The sequence below is a fragment of the Abramis brama genome (assembly GCF_963993115.1).
Source record: "Abramis brama genome assembly, chromosome: 10".
Classification (NCBI taxonomy): Eukaryota; Metazoa; Chordata; class Actinopteri; order Cypriniformes; family Leuciscidae; genus Abramis; species Abramis brama.
In genome coordinates, this window is record NC_139972.1 from 11,854,783 (window position 1) to 11,874,861 (window position 20,079).

Genomic DNA, 20,079 nt, shown 5'->3' on the forward strand with positions numbered 1-20,079 from the left:
AACATAAACAACTTAAAGAGCACTGACCTGTATCACCTGCAGATTCATTTCGCCGTTGATAGTGTTGCCATTGAAACGCATAAATTTGAGTCACGAACCGCTCCGAGTATAACGTCATCGGTTTCCATCTCTTACAAATTACAGTAGTTATGGTGTGAACGCAGCATAAGCTTGTTGTTTTGGTTCAGGAGGAAGAACTGTAAAAGGTGGCTGCTGTTTCAGTTGCGGTGCTCGGTAACTGACGTCTGTCTAACTCTGTATATCATGAAACACGCTTATGACGTATAAAGTCTGCAAGAGCAGAGCAGGTGCGCCAGAGATATGGAAAAACATATGTTGACAGGCAGGTAGGACATTCGGACCGAATGCAATGATTGGACGAACATTTTATGATCCTACAGATTTTCAATCAGGCAGCAACATGAAAAAAAAATGTTTCTGTAACAAATCACATACCGTGCCTTTAATGGCAATGGAGATTAGTCTGATATAAAGCATTTTATTAATAATCTTGTTAAAAGTTAAAATATATATTATTATTTTAAATGATAAGTAATAAGTAAACTAATGTAAAATGTAATTGTCACAGGTTCTTCTGGGTTTGTATTTGCAGTAGGCCTACCTGAAAAGTAACTTACCTGTTCGTTAAGTTTTTTTCATAATTTGCTCTTTTATCTCTGCTCAGAGAACACGATTCAGGGCATGAAGAACAGGAGGTCATCGGATGAGTGTCTTGTCGTCTTTCTTCGTGTAGACATGGTCTTTTGCTTTATAAACAAGACCATTCAAAATCTTTATATAGCCTTCTGAACTTACATTGAATGTTCAGCATTACTATAGCTAAGTATTATATAACTATTCATAACTGAGATTATTTACATATTTCACTTAGATAGTTAAGTTATCTGTTAGGAATGTTCTGATAGTTCGTCACTATTCCCACGAAAGTTTACATTGCCTCCAGAGGGCGCGTGGGAGCTCAGAAACACGAATCTCAATTCAAACTGCATGTATATTGTGTTAAGTCTTTAACATGTGAACATTAAAACGTTAAAAAAAAATAACGAATTAAAGATTGGCCACTGAATCGAAATTTAAATGGGCACAAAATATATATTTTAAATTAAATCTTTATTATGACTCATCAGAAACCACCGTGATTAGTCCATCCTGAAAGCGCGGAGGAAAGTAACGGGTACCATGTGACAGCGCTTTCTCCTTAATCTTCTTCACTAGCGGTTTGGATAATAATTTACACCGTAATAAGAATGATACTGGAATTTAATGATAAATGAAATACGTTAAAATAAGATAATTATTACAGGAAAGATGCTGGAAATAAAATATAAGCCTTGGCCAATCAGTGCGCTCGGTGGGCAGGGTTTTATGGGAAATGTAGTTTCCAAAATCAAACTATAAACACATTAATTAAACCCTTTACAAAAAATACTGCACGATAATACTATTGTTATATTTAAAATAAAATGTATGTATGCGGTCTTGCATTGTCTGCCTGTTTACTCTTTTTTAAATGTTTCACGCCACAAAGTCACATGACTGCCCCATTGACAGGAAGAAAATGGCGATCTTCAGTGTATATGTTGTCAATAAGGCTGGTGGACTCATCTACCAATACGATAATTATGTACCTCGAACTGAAGTGGAAAAAACGTTCAGCTTTCCTCTTGATTTAGTTTTAAAGATTCACGATGAGAAGGTAGTTGTGTCATTCGGACAGCGGGACGGGATCAGAGGTGCGTGTTTATGTGTCTGCAAACCATCCCATGTATTAATACACATTTGTAGGTCAGTTCACCTTCTTTTCTTGTGAATTATATGAATTGTTTTCTTTTGTGCAGTCGGTCACGCGCTTCTTTCCATTAACGGAGTGGATGTGAATGGCAAGTACACGGCTGAAGGGAAGGAGATACAGGAATATCTGAAAGATCCTGCTAACTATCCAGTGTCCATCAAATTCGGCCGACAGAGACTCTCGTCCAATGAGAAACTCATGCTGGCCTCAATGTTTCACTCGTGAGTAGATTTCCTTAAATAGAGATTTCACTTTTATTGTATGTTGTTTCAAACCTGTATGACTTACTTTCTTCATTGAAACACAAAAGGCATCCGCATAATATCAGAGATATTTTTATTGTTCTTATTATTGTTAAGAACAGCATTTATTTTAAAATAGAAGTGCTTTGCAACGTTATAATTTTTAAAAGAAACTGACTGACTTTTAATTTGTGAACAGTAGTACGATATATAGATAAAACATAATCAGAAGCATAGCAACCATAAACTTTTCATCAAAATGCTGTTATGTATATTGAAACTGACTTGTTTTTATTAGATGTGTCTTTTCCTGTCTTTTCTAAGGCTGTTTGCCATTGGATCACAGTTGTCGCCTGAAGTTGGCAGCTCTGGTATTGAAATGCTGGAGACGGATATGTTTAAACTGCACTGCTTTCAAACACTCACAGGTCTATTTTCTCTCTTGTTGAAATGACAAAATTATATGAAAGGTGCAGTAAGCGATTTCTGAGAAACACTGTTGATATTTGAAATCAACCCAAACAAACACACCCCTCCCTTCATTGCTCCGCCCCCAAAATTCAAGAACACGCAATGCAAGAGTGGATGTCTCTTTATCATAGCTGAAGCGAAGCAAAATAATGCTTCGCGAAAATGATGAACGAATGACAAGGAAGGACAAAAAAATGAACATACAGCACACAAGAGTACAAGCAAGAGTTGGTTGTTAGTCGTCAGCAGCTCCAGACAAATGACCCTCAAAACTGTCCTGTAACTACAGCTAACATTACAACAACAGCATATCTTGTTTCTGTGAAACCGCAAAACCAATGTTACTCACGTATGGAGCACAAACAACACAACCTCTGCATCCGTTTTCAGGCCTTCCCGCTTCAGTCTCTCCAGCGCTGGAAAGCTTTTCTAATATTAACGCGTGTCCTAAAGCTCTTGTCTGATCATAATTCTTCTTTTGCCAATGATATTCCTCTGAGCTTTTCTCTTTTGTAATGTCTCTCAGCCATCTCTCTTATAACAGGCTTTCTTTAAATCTCCCTCTCTCTCTCCTCCCCATCATGAGTGGACACGCCCCTTACTGCTGATTGGCTCACTCTCTCTCCTCCCCATCATGAGTGGACACGCCCCTTACTGCTGATTGGCTGCAAGTGTGTTGTGCTGCTCGGTCCGATCCAGTTTCAACAGCGTTTCTCAGAAATCGCTTACTGCACCTTTAAGTCATAGAATGGTGTGTTAATTTGGTGCCAAACAAAACCAGTGAGACTGACAGAACTTTTTGTTTGTATTTTTGCAGGTATAAAGTTCATTGTATTGGCAGACCCTCGGCAGTCTGGCATCGATGCCCTCCTAAGAAAGATTTATGAAATCTACTCAGACTTTGCGCTGAAGAATCCTTTCTACTCTTTAGAGATGCCTATCAGGTGTTTTTTTTTATTATTACAAACATTATAGATTTTATGAGCTTTGCATGCAGTTCAATTTGATGCTAGTATTTGATGCAACAAGGGTTGTGTATAACAAAAAAATAATAATGTATGATTTCTTTCAGATGTGAGCTTTTTGACCAAAACCTAAAGATGGCTCTGGAAATAGCAGAGAAAGCTGGGACATTTGGACCCGGATCCTGAACTGGACTTGCATTGAGCGTGTTCATCCACCTGACAGGATCTCCAGAAGTTCTGCAGTCAAACCTGTCCAGAGAAATGAATGCGTTGCTGGCATAAGGATTTCCACCCTTTCCAGGCTTTTTTCTCAAGCTTAAATGATTTAACTCAGTTTAAGACCACTGTAACTGGCTCTTTTTTGAAATTAAGTCCCACATTTACAGTGAGACATAACCTTTGTAAATAATGTACATGTTTACAGTTTAAGTTTGTAATGTGATCTTGCGCAGAACTTCTAAACAAGATGGAGGGACTCAACATGCTCAATACGTTTCATAGTTTTTTTTTTTATTGGTGTCTGTCCAAATGAAATTAAATTTACTTGTAATTTGCGTTCTGTCAACAGAATATAAAAAAAGTCTACTGTATCTCGGATCCTTTCAGTCCAAAAGTTTAAAAGAAGGTCAAACAATAATATCATGAATATGTAAATCTTTTATTTATATAAACTCATTTCATTGTGCTTTCATTGTGCATTAAACAGTCACATGATACAACTTATGGTTAGGTCACGAATTTCATCACACACATTACATGATTGTGTAATACTACAGATACAGAGGTAGGACCAGTTAAAGCTCTGAAACGGATGAAAAGTACAAGAAATAAATGTTATTCTAACTGATTTAATGGCAGTCATTTAAAACCACTAAAGAAATGGCTTAAACATGCCTTATTAAACAATTCATTATTGAGTTCTGGAATGCAAGTAAAATGAACAATGTAAAATACTGTTATCCGTTTTTAAAAATGAACAGAATAAATAACAATAGCCGCGTTTCCACTGTCGGGCCAGTGCGAGCCAGGGCTTTAAACGGGCCGTGCCGGGCTAATAGCACCGGGCCTGCGTTTCCACTGTCGGGCCAGAAGCTCCACAGCGCTTCATTATAAAACACGCCCGTAACATGCCTCTCTGGAACAACGTCACACTAACCCATCATTTCACCAACAAATGTAAGTTTTATCAGAAAACTAATCAGAAATCACTGGAAACAGCGTTGAAAACAAACATGATAAAAGCGGCCGTTTGCTGCCATTTTTGTTGTTTACTTGAATATTTAAAACCCAAGCATCGATGTTTTACCTCAGGTTTACAATAAAACGTGATACATTGATCATAATGAATTAATTTATGTCAAAACTGCACATTAGTCACTCAGAAATAAATTACCGTTAGGTCTATTTCACAAAAGAAAGAGGACACACTTACTTCTTCAGTCGCGTCTGTTTCTGTTTATTTGGTTACAGGACATAATACATCACATTTAGAGAGAATGATAATTTCTACAAATATATGGCACCAAAAATACGACCTGAGGAGCTTTAGCACTCTCTCGACTCCCATACAGATATTTTCAGTCAGAGAAACAGAGGAAGCTCCCGAAAAAAAAAGTTGCTTTATTTTATGATAGTCCGGTATAAAGAGACGAGACGTAGGCTACTGACAGATAAAATAAAAACATGATAGCCTTTATGATTGGTCTGATTTCTTCAAGCGTTCACTGTTTTTTTTACTATGCGTATCTTCAAGCGTTTACTATGTTTACTATGGTAATGTTAGCGCGCATAGTCTTTTGCATCACAAACAGAAGACATTCAAACATGAACGCGAGTTAAATTATTTTAAAAGTCTTTAATGCTGACAGAATCATCCGGCGCTGCCGTCTCCAGACTCAGGTAAACTCCGCCTCTGTTCGTAACCACTCCTCTAACCCGAGCTGGCCCGCTTTGGCCCAAGGTATTCGACAGGCCAGAAATCCTGGCCGTTGGCCCTGAGGAAGCCCCGATCAAGCCCCGGAAGTGACAGTGGAAACGCGACTGGCCCTGGCCCGACAGTGGAAACGCGGCTAATGTGCTTCTGAAAGTGACACAACATGGTATCCTATTTTGTACATTGGTAAAAAATATAATGTAATATCTTGGGAATAGATATTCACATTGAATTCATCCATTTTTCATAAACACAAAAGGTAAATCCTAGACATTTTCAGCAATTTTGCATTGTGCCCTTTATACCGTATCTTAAAAACAAGTGAAAAGACATTTAGCCTAAATACTCTGTTTAGTCATCTTTCTTGGGTACGCTTCCCATCTTTGTGCGTATATTTCGGAGCAGGAAGTATCCGACTGTGGTGACGGCACAGGCTACTTCTGCTACCCAGAATGCTGTGTTCCAGCCGTAGTGTTTAGCAATGGTGCCAAATGGCAACCCTGACAGGAAACCGCCAACTGCGGGTAAAACAAACACAAGCACATTAGTATTCTTTGAAATAGGCAACTGGCTATGTAAATGTAACCACTTTTGGAACGCTAATTTGGGTTGGGAATCGGATACTAATTCGATTCATCTTATTGATTCCTCTAACATGACTTTAAACCATTCAAGCGCAAGAAGACCCGCACACTGTTTTCTGTGCTGCACACATTCAAAGCGTGCTCACAGAAAGCCGCCTCTTATACTGACTCTTCGGGGTTTTTTGCACTTGAACGGACAAATACACACAAAGTTAAGTCAAAATATCCTCGTAAACACAGCGTCTTAAGTCTATGTAAACAACTGGAAAAAAAACACACATGTGTAACAGTATATTGGATCCATGCAGCTCTTAAAGTGACAGCAGCCTAAAATTGTGCGATTGCTGATTTGTTTATTTGTTTACTTGTCTTTAATAATGCTTGACATTTATATTTGTTAGGCGAGTTGTTTTTGCTATGGTAATTTTAAACCATAGGCAAAAGTTCCTTATACAGCAGCTACACTGAAATGGTTTGTTTTTTTTGGAATCGAAATTAGGAATCATAATCAATAAGCAGAATCGGAATTGTTAAAATTCAAACGATACCCAATCCTAATGCTAATAGAATACATACTCTAGAAAACGCAGAATAAAAGTCCTAACACTGATGTTATTACTGCTTATTGTATTCTTTAAGTAGCTGACAGATAAAAACATACTTTTTTACGCAGCAAAAGCAAAAGGACTATGAAATAAAATGGAGAAAATGGTCACCGTTTGCCATCAGGGCAGCAATGGCATGAGAGGTTCCACAGTAGTTCGATGGAGCGCTTTCATTCGCAAGAACTCCAAACAAGGCAATCGGTCCATAAGAGGAAAAGCCAAAAGCAGCACCCAACAAAAGAACCCAGACCTGTGTATAAAATTATAATGAAACCAGTACCAGAAACCAGTTTGGGCAGGTTTGTCATTTTTTATTTGTTTGTTTGTCACAACATAATTTGCTAATTGCTAGTCATTGGAAGGTGGTACTAGGAGGAGGGACATTCTCTACTAGAAGCATTTGATTGGACAAAAATATGTGTAGTACAGGATGAGTCATCAATATTATCTGTCAGATTTGTGTAAAGATACTGAACTTACATTTGAGCTGTGTGCTGTGACAGTAGTGCGGAAGAGGTACATGGAGACACACATCCCCGCCATCATGGAGAGCAAGAGCCCATGGCGAGGGTTTCCATACAGACGCAATCCATGCTGCAAATGCAAGAGAGAGAAAAATCCACCACTTTAGATACACTACTGTTCAAAAGTTTGAGGTCAGTAAGAATTTAGTACTTTTATTCAGCAAGGACACATTAAATTGATCAATAGTGACAGTAAATACTTTTACAATGTTACAAAAGATTTTATTTTCAAATAAATGCTGTTCTTTTGAACTCTATTCATCAAAAAATCATGGGAAAAAATATATATATTGTGGTCATACTTTATGGCTCATTGTTTGTCATGCATGGTATTTGGATTTCATTTAAATAGATATTGGTAGAATATTGGTCACCTTTGAAACGGCCCTGTCTGACAGGAATCCTGCGGCTAAGCTACCCAGCAGTCCTCCCATCTCCAGGGCACTCATAAAGGAACTGCCTGTGAAAATCAGCAGCAATACACATTTTTGTCCATAACCCAAAAGTCTCATCACACACTTAGCAGGCTATTTCTTAAAGAGGACATGTCAAGAGAAATATAAAATAAAATTGTATTATGAAAGTATCTATCAAAACATACTTTAACTTTTAGAACTGAAAATGTCTTCATAGTACAAAAAGCTGCACCTATCTTGGAAGCTTGTTTTGGCAACAGAATAAAAAAATTAAAAAGGTTTATATCTCACAATTCTGACTTTTTTTAACCTCATAAATCTGTTTACATCTCACAATTCTGACTTTTTTAACCTCATAAATCTGTTTACATCTCACAATTCTGACTTTTTTCCTCAAAAATCTGTTTATATCTCACAATTCAAATTTGTTCCCTCATAAATCTGTTTACATCTCACAATTCTGACTTTTTTCCTCAAAAATCTGTTTACATCTCACAATTCAAACGTTTTTCCTCATAATTCTGAGTTTACATCTTGCAATTCTGACTTTTTTCCCCTCATAAATCTGTTTACATCTCACAATTCAAATGTTTTTTCCTCATAATTCTGAGTTCATATCTCACAATTCTGACATTTTTTCTTTCATAAATCTGTTTACATCTCACAATTCAAACATTTTTCCTCATAATTCGGAGTTTACATCTCGTAATTCAAACTTTTTCCTCATAGTTCTGAGTTTACATCTCGTAATTCTAACTTTCTCCTCATAATTCTGAGTTTACATCTCGTAATTCAAAAGTTTTTCCTCATAATTCTGAGTTTACATCTCGTAATTCTAACTTTCTCCTCATAATTCTGAGTTTACATCTCGTAATTCAAAAGTTTTTCCTCATAATTCTGAGTTTACATCTCGTAATTCTAACTTTCTCCTCATAATTCTGAGTTCATATCTCACAATTCTGACATTTTTTCTTTCATAAATCTGTTTACATCTCACAATTCAAACATTTTTCCTCATAATTCAGAGTTTACATCTCGTAATTCAAACTTTCTCCTCATAATTCTGAGTTTACATCTCGTAATTCTAACTTTCTCCTCATAATTCTGAGTTTACATCTCGTAATTCAAAAGTTTTTCCTCATAATTCTGAGTTTACATCTCGTAATTCTAACTTTCTCCTCATAATTCTGAGTTTACATCTCGTAATTCAAAAGTTTTTCCTCATAATTCTGAGTTTACATCTCGTAATTCAAACTTTTTCCTCATAATTCTGAGTTTACATCTCGTAATTCTGACTTTTTCCTCATAATTCTGAGTTTACATCTCATAATTCTGACTTTTTCCCTCATAAATCTGTTTACATCTTGCAATTCAAACGTTTTTCCTCATAATTCTGAGTTTATATCTCGCAATTCTGACTTTTTTTCTTTCATAAATCTGTTTACATCTCACAATTCAAAGGTTTTTCCTCATAATTCTGAGTTTACATCTCGTAATTCTGACTTTTTCCTCATAATTCTGAGTTTACATCTCACAATTGAGACTTTTTCTCTCATAAATCTGTTTGCATCTAGCAATTCTGACTTTCTCGGAATTCAAAGTGTACTTCTTGCAAATCTGCTTTTTTTTTTTTTTTTTTTTTTACCACAAAATAAAAAAATAAAAAAGGTAATTGCGACTTTTTCATCTCACAATTATGTTAAGTTTTTTCTTGCAATTTTCTTATAGAATTGTGAGTTTACATCTTGCAATTGTGCGATATAAACTCAGAATTGCATGATAAAAAGTCTCAATTACCTTTATTAGTTTTTTATTCCATTGAGGAAACAAGCTACCACACCTTTAAGACCCTCATCAGGTCACATTTGAAGCCTAAAAACCAAATACTTTGGACCACACACAGTACCCATTAGTGCTGACTGGCCCTTGTCCTGGATGAGGAAAAGTTGTCCCCAGTCAGTGTAAGCAGTCTTCACCCCAAACACCACCAGATAGCCCAACGATAACACCCACAGATAGGGAGAAAAGATGAACTCTTTGAAGGTGCTTTCATTTTTGCTGGAACCTGAAATCAAAGGTAGAGACCAGATGGATCAAATCTACAACTGTCATTGAAGGAGAGACAGAAAAGTCCATTGGTTCAACGTAAGTGACCTTCGACAGAAAAAACATGAATTAACACACAGACACAGTAAAACACCCCTTTGTACTCTGTTTTGGTCCAATAGTTCATTCGTCAAAGAACTAGTGAGTGAAACCTTTGATCTAATGCAGACTTCCACAACGTCATAGAACAGCAATGACCTATATAAGCAAAACCAGTCAGAGCAAAGACAACTGAGTATGGGGAATTAATACAACATGAAGCAGCATTCCCATCTCGTTTTAATTCCTTAATGTAACCTATTTCCTACTGATATAAAATGCACATGCATGAGGATTGTGAAGTCTTCATACCTCCTTTGCCTTTCTTTGCACCAGCTTCAATATTAGGCAGGCCGACTTCACTGGGCTCATTTCGGATAATGAGCAGGCAGAAGAAGGACATGACCACACAGGTCAGGCCGGAGATGGACAGCGTGGACCTCCAGCTGTAGCTTTGGGCCATCAGTGTGGCAATTATGGGCCCCAGACCCCCAGCCAAATTCATACTACAGGACAGCACTGCCCACCAGGTCCCAAACTGAGATGGCTCAAACCACTATTGAAACAAATCAATTCAATTTTATATGTAGTACTGAATCTGAAATACATAGGTATTATATAAACTACACTGTGACAATAAACTAAACTACAAAAGTGACAATATGTGAAATTTATAATATTACAAAAAATTCTGTTTCGGTAATACTTTACCATAAGTTTTCATTTGTTAAAGGGATAGTTACGGGGTTTTTTTTCAATTTGCTGTTAATTTACTTTAGGCCATCCATGATGTAGGTGTCATTATGCGACTGCCATGAACACGCTCAGGACTGTTTGCAGAGGCTGTGGATTACAGCCAGGTAACAACATTATAAATGTATCTGGTCCTACTCGACCCGCTCAGAGCGGGATCAGAACCAGGGTCTCCGCAGTGGGAGGCAGAGTGCTAACAAGGACGCTAAAGACCGCAGCCTCTAGTGCCGGTCGCTAGCGCACCTCTTGAGACCAGGGGAGTGAGGTTTACACACACAGCTCTTACTGGCCTATGTTACACTCACCCCCCCTTAACTTTACTCCCATCCGGGTCACGGAACCAAATATAACCGACCCTACCCAACCCGAGCGGGATTCGAACCAGGGTCTCCAGCGTGTGAGGTGGGCACGCTAACAAGGATGCTAAAGACCGCAGCTGACAGCATCAGTCGCTAGTGCGCTTCTTGAGGCCATGGGAGTGAGGTTTAAATAAATTTAAACCGTTAAATAAATAATGTTCAGTTTCTTGCAAAAACTGATCGTTTCGCTCTATGAGACCTCAATGTATCGCCAGGAGTCACGGGTATTCATTTTGTTTTGCCTGTATGTGTTTTTTTACTTTCTGAGTTATTGCATTATATGAATCACCAAGGACCACGGTTTCAGCTAAAAATCTTCTTTACTGTTTTACTGAAGAAAAAAAGACACCTTCATCTTGGGTGTTTGGGTGAACTATCCCTTTAACATTAGTTAACATGAACTAACAATAAAAAATACTTCTAAAGCATGAATCAATCTTAAATGTTAATTTCAACATTTACTAATACATTAAAATCAAAAGTTTTAGCTGTTAATATTATTTAATGGACCTGAGCTAACAATGAACAGTTTTTGCAATTTTTTTGCGAATTAACCTCATTGTAATGAGTTACCTCTATTTCAAATAAATCCTGCTCTTTTGAACACTCTATCTTTCATCAAAGAAGTCTAAAAACAAATTATCACTCTTTCAAAAAAATATGAAGCAGTACAACGTTTTCAGCATTGATAATAATAAGAAGAAATGTTTCTTGAGCAGCAAATCAGCATATTAGAATGATTTTTGAATGATCATGTGACACTGAATGATGTTGAAAATGAACAGCTTTGCCATCACAGAAATAAAGCATATTATAATATATTTGACAATATTACTTTTTTTACTGTTTTATCAATTAAATGCAGCCTTGATGAGAAAAAGAGACTTCATTCAAAAGCAAAACTTTTTTGTTCTCCAAAGAACCTTTCAGCTAACAGTTAATGGCTCGTTTCCACTGAGCAGTACAGTACGGTACGGTACAGTACGGTACGGTTCGGGTCTGTTAACCATGATCTGGCTAGCGTTTCCACTGCCAACAGTACCCTTACTTGATAGGCGTGGTGTTTCGATCGACGTAATTTTCGCGCGAAGAAGAACATAGTAAACTACAATGGATGACATACAGCAGATCTTGTTCTTGCTCCTCGACATGTTTGTCACAAGAAGACAAGCGCCGACATTAGGCTTTTCTCAATATTAAGTACGCAAAGTTTGTACTTGCCATGTGCGACTCACTCCTACATGCACATGGTACAGCGCGTTCTTAAAAGCGTCACTCAGCTCGCTCTGCTACTCCGGTTATCTCTGTTACTCTGTATGTACAAATTTAAGCAACAATAAAACGAAATATGTTATAAAACACTACTCTGCCTCTTTTCGTTTTCATTTAAATAAATTAAACATTATAGGGACACAAATGTGGTTCATGCGCAACGCATATTGATTATTCACTGCACGTTATACGTTATTCTATTTATAACAAAACGATTTAAAACACAACCCTAACGTTACCTCTTTTCGTTTAAATAATAAAAAAAATTACACATTACAGGCAATATATGCATTTGTACAAATGTTGCAATAAACATCAGTGATAATCTTGTAATAAGAAAATGACAAGAAACCATATTTCTTTTTGTAAAATTTCAGTTTTATAAATAATAGCCAATATAAAAGTTTAAGTAAAAGGTACAAGAAGCTATACAATAAGAAATAAAGCAAACAATTCAGTCAAATGTCCAAATGCTGCGCTAGTCTAACATTACAACAGTAAAGTTAAATACAAATAGCCTATAATATGAAACTAAACTTAGCCCTCAGTCAAAACGATTGACAGGGAATGAATTATATATTCACGAGACCAAAGATCGCCCGTTAGGTCTGCACAAGACGAATTATATCTCATGTTTAACCACTACCGTCGGAGTCATCGGCGAACGTCAGAAGAACTAACTTAGCCGAGGAAAGGCTCATCCAGCCGGGAAACATGAGCGCCGAGCGCCCGCTGATCGCATGGATCTCACAACCGGGGAAAAACAAATCATCTTTATAAATAAACCACAGATTAGAGCTTTAAACAACTACATTCTCGCCTGAAAAACTCTTAAAATTACATTTCGTGACACAGTAACAGTATATTATATTAAACTGTATATAAAAAAATGGCGCTTCTTATGTTGTCATTCCCCTCGTAGCACGCGCAAGTGACGATTCTCTGTCAACCAATCAACGTCCTGCAGTGAGTCTAGCTCCACCTTTTAGTACCGTACCACTGTGCTAGGTACCCCAACGGAAGGGTACCCAAAAAGTGGTACGGTACGGTTCGGCTTTTTGGTACCATTCTCAACTTTTGGCAGTGGAAACGCAAATAAAAGGGTACCGACCCGTACCGTACCGTACCGTACCGCTCGGTGGAAACGCGCCATAAAAGAACCATTTTTTTTCTTAGTGTGAAGAACATTTTAATAATCTGAAGAACCTTTTTCCTCTATAAAGAACTTTTTATGCAATGGAAAGGTTCCATGGATGTTAAAGGATCTGCATGGAACCATCGATGCCAATAAAGAACCTGTGAATGTGTATATCTATGTACAATGCACGTCCATAGACTACAGGAATGGACCCATACCTTGCGTAGTACTTTTGCACATGGTGGCCATCCCAGACCTTGACCCAGTCCATTCAGAAACCACAGGCCTGAGAACACCACCACCGAGGAGGACTGAGAAAAAACCACGTTGATGCCGCCAACCAGAAACAGCCCAATAGAGAAAAGCCATCGCGCGCTCATCTGATCGGACAGCACACCGCTAATGAACTTGCTAATGGCGTAGGCCAGCGACTGACTGCTAGTGATAAGACCTGCAGTGCACAAATAAATAAACATTGATTAGACTTCAGAAGAAAGTGATTACAATTCAGAATCACTCAAAAACATATGGGTTTGCAAAGATTGGACAAAAGAGAAATTCTTTATGTGTTATCACTCTTCATTGGCTTATGATAAGAGCAATTCAATCACTGTGCTGATAAAGTAGATCCGGGGCAACACACCAAATGCAGACTCACTCAATTTAATATTGTTGTATGTGGTCGATCTCATGACATGTTAAATTTATTTGCTGTTCAGAAAATAACACTGTGGTTCAGCTCAATCAGCCCATATGTATGAAATGAATGATAATGGAATATGGCATAACAGGCCAAATTTGTGTGTAAATGTTGCTACTTTTATTATATTTTGTTTATATAATCATGACTGACATTTAAAGAAAGAAAAAATTAAACTAAACATGCATTTCAGTTGCATATTCTAGACTGTTAGACATAATACATCTTTTTTTTAACAGGGTGCAACGTAGATATGTGGATCTGTGAATCTGTAATATATTAACTGATACTTTCTGATATTTAATTGATTTCTTTGATGAAATTTCAGTTAGGTAATGTTATGTAACAGGGTGGAATGTGTATGAGTGGGAATAAACAAGATATGTTGATAAAACACAAAAAAGATCACAACTAAAAAGCAGAATTGACATATGAGATGCTTTTTTCTATTTGAATTTCTCAAAATAAGATGTCACATCAGGGGAAGCAATGTCACGGTGTCTCGGTTAAATCTTTCACACCTGCATTTCATACACACTAACAGGGTGGAAATTAATATTTGAGATATGTAGAAAACATAATGAACACTAGCATAACATTTTTTGGGTTTGGTAAGATTTTTACATGTTTTCTGCTCACCAAGGCTGCATTTATACAGTAAAACATTAATATTGTGAAGTATTATTACGATTTAAAATAACTGTTTTCTATTTTAAAATGTAATGTATTCCTAGCCTGACTACGTCAGACTTCGTACTTCCGCTCAATTTCAGTTCGCTTCTGTACCTATGTTCTGTACTCAGTCTGAGACCGCGTCATAGCTTTCCGTTTTCCTCCGGCCTGAAAACAGCCGGCCAATCAACGAACAGAGGGCGGGCTGAGAGCCGTGACGTAGACGCTGATTGTACCGTGGATGCGTAGATTTACTTCACATAATCTGCAAAAGTCGTTCACAGCCATGTTCACTCTGGTATTTCGCTCGATGCGAAATTTCGTTTTCGTATTTCGTTTTGTTTTCGCATCATACATGTGTTTACAGTGGAAGTTAGATGCGGCTGAGCATGCGCATAACACACGCCATAACCAAACGTTATGTGATTGGCTTACGGGTAACCAATGATTTTAAGCTTCAGACTAGCGCCCCCAGGCGGTAAAGAAAACGTTTTTCTATTACGGAATTCCAGACTCTCTCTACGAAGCAAAGCGAAGTAGCAGAGTCTGGTATTACCAGGCTAATGTATTCCTATGATGCAAAGCTGAATTTTCAGCATCACTACTCCAGTCTTCAGTGTCAGATTCAGAATTTGCTGCTCAAGAAACATTTATTATTATTATCAATGTTGTTTTATTATTATCAACAGTTGTGCTGCTTTTTTTGGGGGGGGGGGGATTCTTTAATGAATATAAATTTCATAAGAACAGAATTTATTTAAAATATTTACTGTCACTTTTGATCAATTTAATGCATCTTTGCTGAATAAAAGTATAAAACAAACAAAAACAAAACAAAAACAAAAAACATTTGAAAGGTAAGGTACTGTTGAGGAAAATTAACAATTAATAAAAACAGAATTTATCTCGCATATCAATCAAGAGATTTTTTTATGCAATCTATAACATCTGCTTAATAATGTCATTTTATAGTATTGGTCTATGAGATGTTTTCTCTATTAGGAAATACATTATCAATGTCTGGTAGTGTACTGTTTATTCAAATATATTTATTATGTTCTGTTGATATTCCGCTAAATCTGAATAATAATCCTTTTGGGAGCTTTTTATTTTATTTCAAGATGATTTGCGCACTGAATATCACTGCCTTAGTGCCTTCTGTCCATTGTTTATCATACTCGTTTACTGCAATTCCATTTAATGCATTGTGTAATAGGTTATAAACATGAGTGGGCACATGACAGAGAGGTAAGACAAAGTACAAGCTACTAGTTGCACATGCTCACCCAGATCATCCTTATCCAGCGGGATCTCCTGCATTACAGAGGGCATCACGAAGGAAAATGTCTTCCGGTTAAAGTAATACAGCGTGTAGCCCACAAACATGGCCAGGAATATAGTAGCTCGGTAGTAGCCATATCCACTCTTCGCCATGGTTGGCACAACTTTAAAAATGATAAGGAAGGAAACGTAAGGGTCTTCTTCAGCTCGACACAGTTACCAGGAGCATCTGAGGGCTATGAACTCACAAGTGTGGTGAGGTCCGGGAAAGAGCTGTAATCAATGGCAGGGTTAATGGTCAACCTGGCAGAGATCTTTGGAGCGTTCTCCGGCAAACAACTGTGTCATGGGACAAACTATTACGTACTCTACTATACTAAAACGTTTCCTTTGCAGCAGGACTGCTATAGCCAATATTTCTTCTATTATTTCTGCTTTGTTGTTGTCTTAAACTTGTTGTGAAGAGGTTGTTTTTGAAGATCCCCTAATCTGAGGAGTTTAATGATTGACGCAGGGGTCTGTATGTGACAGTTTATAGGTTTGACTATTGGCGGCGTGTGTTGTGTAAGATTGCACTATGGTTGTGAATGCTCTTTAGGGGTCAAGCACCAAATGTGCACCACCAACAGCACAAAGTTGTCTAATTATAACTGTGTAGTCTAGAAATATGTTTTTCTCGCTGAATTAAATTTATTCCTTGCTTTGAATCGGAGTAGATTTTACAGCCTTTTAAACACTTCCCTGCTGAGAAAAAAAAAGGTAAAACCAGCCAAACCCAGACAGCAGCATAGTGTCGGCCCAGATCCAGCCCACGTCTGGTACATGCGCGTGTACCAGATGTGGGCCGGATCTGGTCCGAACTATGTTGCTGTCTGAGAAGTTGTGTGGTCCAAGCCTGGTCAAAGCTGGTTTAGCAGACTGGTTTTAGCCTCTTCTTTAGATGATCAGGAAGGTTTTAGCTTGTCAGGCTAATCTAGCTAAAACCAGGTCAAACCACTATAATAGGAGTGGTCACATTAGCAACATTTCGGTTAAATTTCGCAATATATGTACAGCGATGCACAGGTCACACAGAAGTCGCTTTCAAACGAAGCAGCTTTCTGTTGGTCAATGCAGCAAATTTGCATTATTGACTGCATTTTAAAAGCTTACGCCACACCATTCGCATCATAGGCCTACCGTGTGCATCACTCAGTTTTGCATGTAACGCGTTAAAGTCCCCATGAAATTAAAATTGAAGTTTTTGGGCTTTTAGTATGAATAGGTTAGCCTTACTGTTATCTATAAGCTATTGAGCTCCAAAACAATGACAAAATTCACATTTAGAAGATATAAGCATTCAAAAACTTGTCTTCTGCCAATAAGATCAATGATTTTAATGACATCATTATGCACTTCAGCCTCTCATTAGATTTTCTGTCCAATCAAATGCTCTCTAGAATCTAAAGCGTCCCGCCTCCTACATTATAAATAGAGGCTGAAACTAAAATCAGTTCACACATTTACAAATTTCTACTTGGTGAATGGCACTATATTTTGATATTTCAGCCGCATCCGGATTCGTATACTGTACAGTAGCAACTACATTTGGTTTGAAACTTGATTTGTGACTGTTGTCACTGTCATGTGACCTATATGGGATCAGTTGCGTCACTTCACTGCCTTTCACAACTCCTCTCCCGTGGGCTCACTAAGCACTATGTCACTGTGCAGGGAATGCAGGGAATTCAGATGCAGGGAATGTGAATGCACCAAAATTGCCTCTCCAACATTTTGAATTTTGACATTCAATGCTGTATTTTACCATATCAACACATAACACTGCTTAACACTGTCTGTCCGCATTTATAATAATGTAAAATATTATAGCCTACAAATTTTTCCTTGGTCTCTCATATAGCCTGTCCACCAAATTTGAATGAATGAAACCCTAGTTTTTTTTTGTTGTTGTTGTTGTTGTTATTTTGGAACTCCTCGAATAACACGATCTCAGTTTTTTTTTTTTTTTTTTTGCAATAGCGCCACGTATCGGTCAAACGTTATAAGCAATGTAAAATCATAGGGACTGTATGTTCAATCAAATGTAGCATAATATCCCATTTATGGCCACATTGCTGCTTGCAGAAATGCTTTGTGTTTAACATTATGCAGACCTGACTGTAATACAACATACGGGTATTTTTCGTCCTACTAATAGTTAAAAGTTGGGAAATGCTGCTGCTCAGTGCGCGTGAGCTGCTTTGACACTGCAGCTCGCAAACGTGGCAACACAACCAGTACAACAATCATCCATTAGCTAACCTGCAAGTTACAACAATGTCGTTTCTGTGAGTTAAGAGGTTAGTAGAAGGGTAATGTGGAAAAAAAATCTGATAACTGATAATCATGAAAATAATAACATGCCTACTTCCGTGAACAAGAGGTTGCCTTTCGGGTGTCTTTTTCCAGCAAGCAAACACTTTTCATTAACCCTTTATCCACGACCAAACCATGTCGATCCGACACACGGTCCTTAAATGTTCATGTTTTTTCTTATAGTCAGACATTAGTGGATCTCGTCTATATGCTGTAGGCTAAATGTAAATTCCTGAAATACTGGTGAAACTAGTAGCCTAATTCAGTCCATTGCTTCCACCTATCGGACGAGTTAGAGTAACAACTCAAATTAACTCTTATAAAATCACATTGTTCAAATGTTCTGCAGTGCTTTTATTACATGAATTGTGGATTTACACAAACTGGGCAAGGAGGGATAAATGCAAATATTGAAATTACAATTGCAGAATTATGCAGTTGTTTTTACAAGCTAAATATAGTGTCATTTAAAATTATACATTAAATGATCAGTGATAATATGAAATTATAAACAAAATATGATGTACACTACCAATATAATGGAGTAAAATAAATAAATACTTTTAACAGCAAGAATGTGTTCAATTAATCAAAAGTGACAGTAAAGACATTTATAATGTAACACAATATTTTGGTAACACTTCATTTTTATGGTCCACTTTAAAAATTCTACTAACTACAAGTAACTTTGCAACTAAATGTCAACTTACTCTCATAAGAGTATTAGTAGACTGTCTGCTTAATATCTGCTAACACTTGATGCTCCTCGACAGACATTCTCCTGACTATAAGTAACTTTGCAACTACATGTCAACTTATTCTACTAACCCAAACCCTAAACTAACAGTCTACTCTAATAAGAGTTAGTTGACATGTAGTTGCAAAGTTACTTTTAGAACTTTCCATTTATCAAAGAATTCAAAAAAATGAAAATTCCACAAAAATATTAAGCAGCACAACTGTTTACAACATTGATATAAGAAATGTTACATGAGGACTTGTCATAATCCCAGCCTGTGTTCCCTTTGTGTGAACTTTTATGTTATTTCCGGTTCTGCACCATGTTTTGTAGTCCTCTGTAGTTTTTCTTGTTGATTCGTTCTTTGATTGTTCCCAGGTGTGTCTCGTTAATACCCCTTGTATTAAACCCCAGTTTCTTGTGTTCCTTGTCCTTTTGGATGTTTATATGTTTGGTGCACTCATTCGGTTCCCTATGTTGGATTTGTTATTATGTTTATTTTATTATTAAGCTTACTGCGTTTGGATCCAACTCTCCTTTCTTTTTGATTTCACACTATGTAACAGCACTTAATCAACATATCAGAATAATTTCCGAAGGATCATGCGACACTGAAGACTGGAGTAGGCTAATGATGCTGAAAATTCAGCTTTTCCATCACAGAAATACAGTACATTTTAATATTTAAATTTAAAAAAAGTTATTTTAAATTTTAATAATATTTGACTGTTTTATACTTGTTGGCAGCTTAGTATTAAAGAGACAATCCCTCTGAATCCACCCAAACCTTGGCACAGTGATGAAGATTCATGTGTAACCTCTTGCAAAGTATGAGACCTCAAACCTCTTGCCCAGATCTGTATACATAGTCTACACTACCATGTGTGACAATAATAAAGGCAGGGCAATAAAGCACAATATATGAAGTACATAAGCGGAGAGATGGCAAGGATGATCATGTTTACCTTTGCTCTACTCAGCACAGCATTTTCTGCAGCAGCTTCTGAATCTGAATAAGAATCTGAGGTAATAAACATTACATTTGAATTGAATAGTTTGGATTGTTCTCTGGAGGTATAATGCAATTGAAGACCTGCTGGTTTTGTCATCTT

General features: G+C 37.2%; 2 protein-coding genes across 4 annotated transcripts; one reads left to right on the forward strand and one right to left on the reverse strand.

Annotated features, from left to right (window-relative positions):
• The first annotated feature begins 1,556 nt into the window (after positions 1 to 1,556).
• On the forward strand, positions 1,557 to 4,210 carry trappc4 (trafficking protein particle complex subunit 4). Its single transcript, XM_084125719.1, has 5 exons — positions 1,557 to 1,754; positions 1,860 to 2,034; positions 2,380 to 2,483; positions 3,344 to 3,470; positions 3,599 to 4,210. The coding sequence occupies exons 1-5, from the start codon at positions 1,580 to 1,582 to the stop codon at positions 3,675 to 3,677; spliced, it is 660 nt and encodes a 219-aa protein (XP_083981845.1). The 5' UTR covers positions 1,557 to 1,579; the 3' UTR covers positions 3,678 to 4,210.
• slc37a4a (solute carrier family 37 member 4a) lies at positions 4,134 to 18,513 on the reverse strand. Of its 3 annotated transcripts, XM_084125718.1 has the most exons (10): positions 18,277 to 18,473; positions 16,122 to 16,212; positions 15,879 to 16,037; positions 13,439 to 13,671; positions 10,011 to 10,254; positions 9,460 to 9,618; positions 7,512 to 7,597; positions 7,094 to 7,207; positions 6,725 to 6,863; positions 4,134 to 5,942 (listed from the first exon to the last, which is right to left on the reverse strand). In XM_084125718.1, exons 3-10 carry the CDS (start codon positions 16,024 to 16,026, stop codon positions 5,776 to 5,778), a joined length of 1,290 nt encoding a protein of 429 aa, XP_083981844.1. In that variant the 5' UTR covers positions 16,027 to 16,037; positions 16,122 to 16,212; positions 18,277 to 18,473; the 3' UTR covers positions 4,134 to 5,775. The 3 variants fall into 3 exon arrangements, with proteins under 3 accessions (XP_083981844.1, XP_083981843.1, XP_083981842.1); XM_084125717.1 differs by lacking the exon at positions 16,122 to 16,212 and having other exon boundaries at positions 18,281 to 18,513; XM_084125716.1 differs by lacking the exon at positions 16,122 to 16,212.
• Positions 18,514 to 20,079: the final 1,566 nt, after the last annotated feature.

What these genes read in the sequence shown, in the direction of transcription:
- trappc4 (XM_084125719.1), top strand. Translation starts at nt 1,580, where the DNA reads ATGGCGATCTTCAGTGTATATGTTGTCAATAAGGCTGGTGGACTCATC. An exon ending in ACAGCGGGACGGGATCAGAG is followed by an intron (nt 1,755 to 1,859) that starts GTGCGTGTTTAT and finishes TCTTTTGTGCAG; the next exon opens with TCGGTCACGCGCTTCTTTCC. An exon ending in CTGGCCTCAATGTTTCACTC is followed by an intron (nt 2,035 to 2,379) that starts GTGAGTAGATTT and finishes GTCTTTTCTAAG; the next exon opens with GCTGTTTGCCATTGGATCAC.
- slc37a4a (XM_084125717.1), bottom strand. Translation starts at nt 16,026, where the DNA reads ATGGCGAAGAGTGGATATGGCTACTACCGAGCTACTATATTCCTGGCC. An exon ending in GTGCAAAAGTACTACGCAAG is followed by an intron (nt 10,255 to 13,438) that starts GTATGGGTCCAT and finishes TTGTTTCAATAG; the next exon opens with TGGTTTGAGCCATCTCAGTT. An exon ending in TCACAGCACACAGCTCAAAT is followed by an intron (nt 6,864 to 7,093) that starts GTAAGTTCAGTA and finishes TTTTATACACAG; the next exon opens with GTCTGGGTTCTTTTGTTGGG.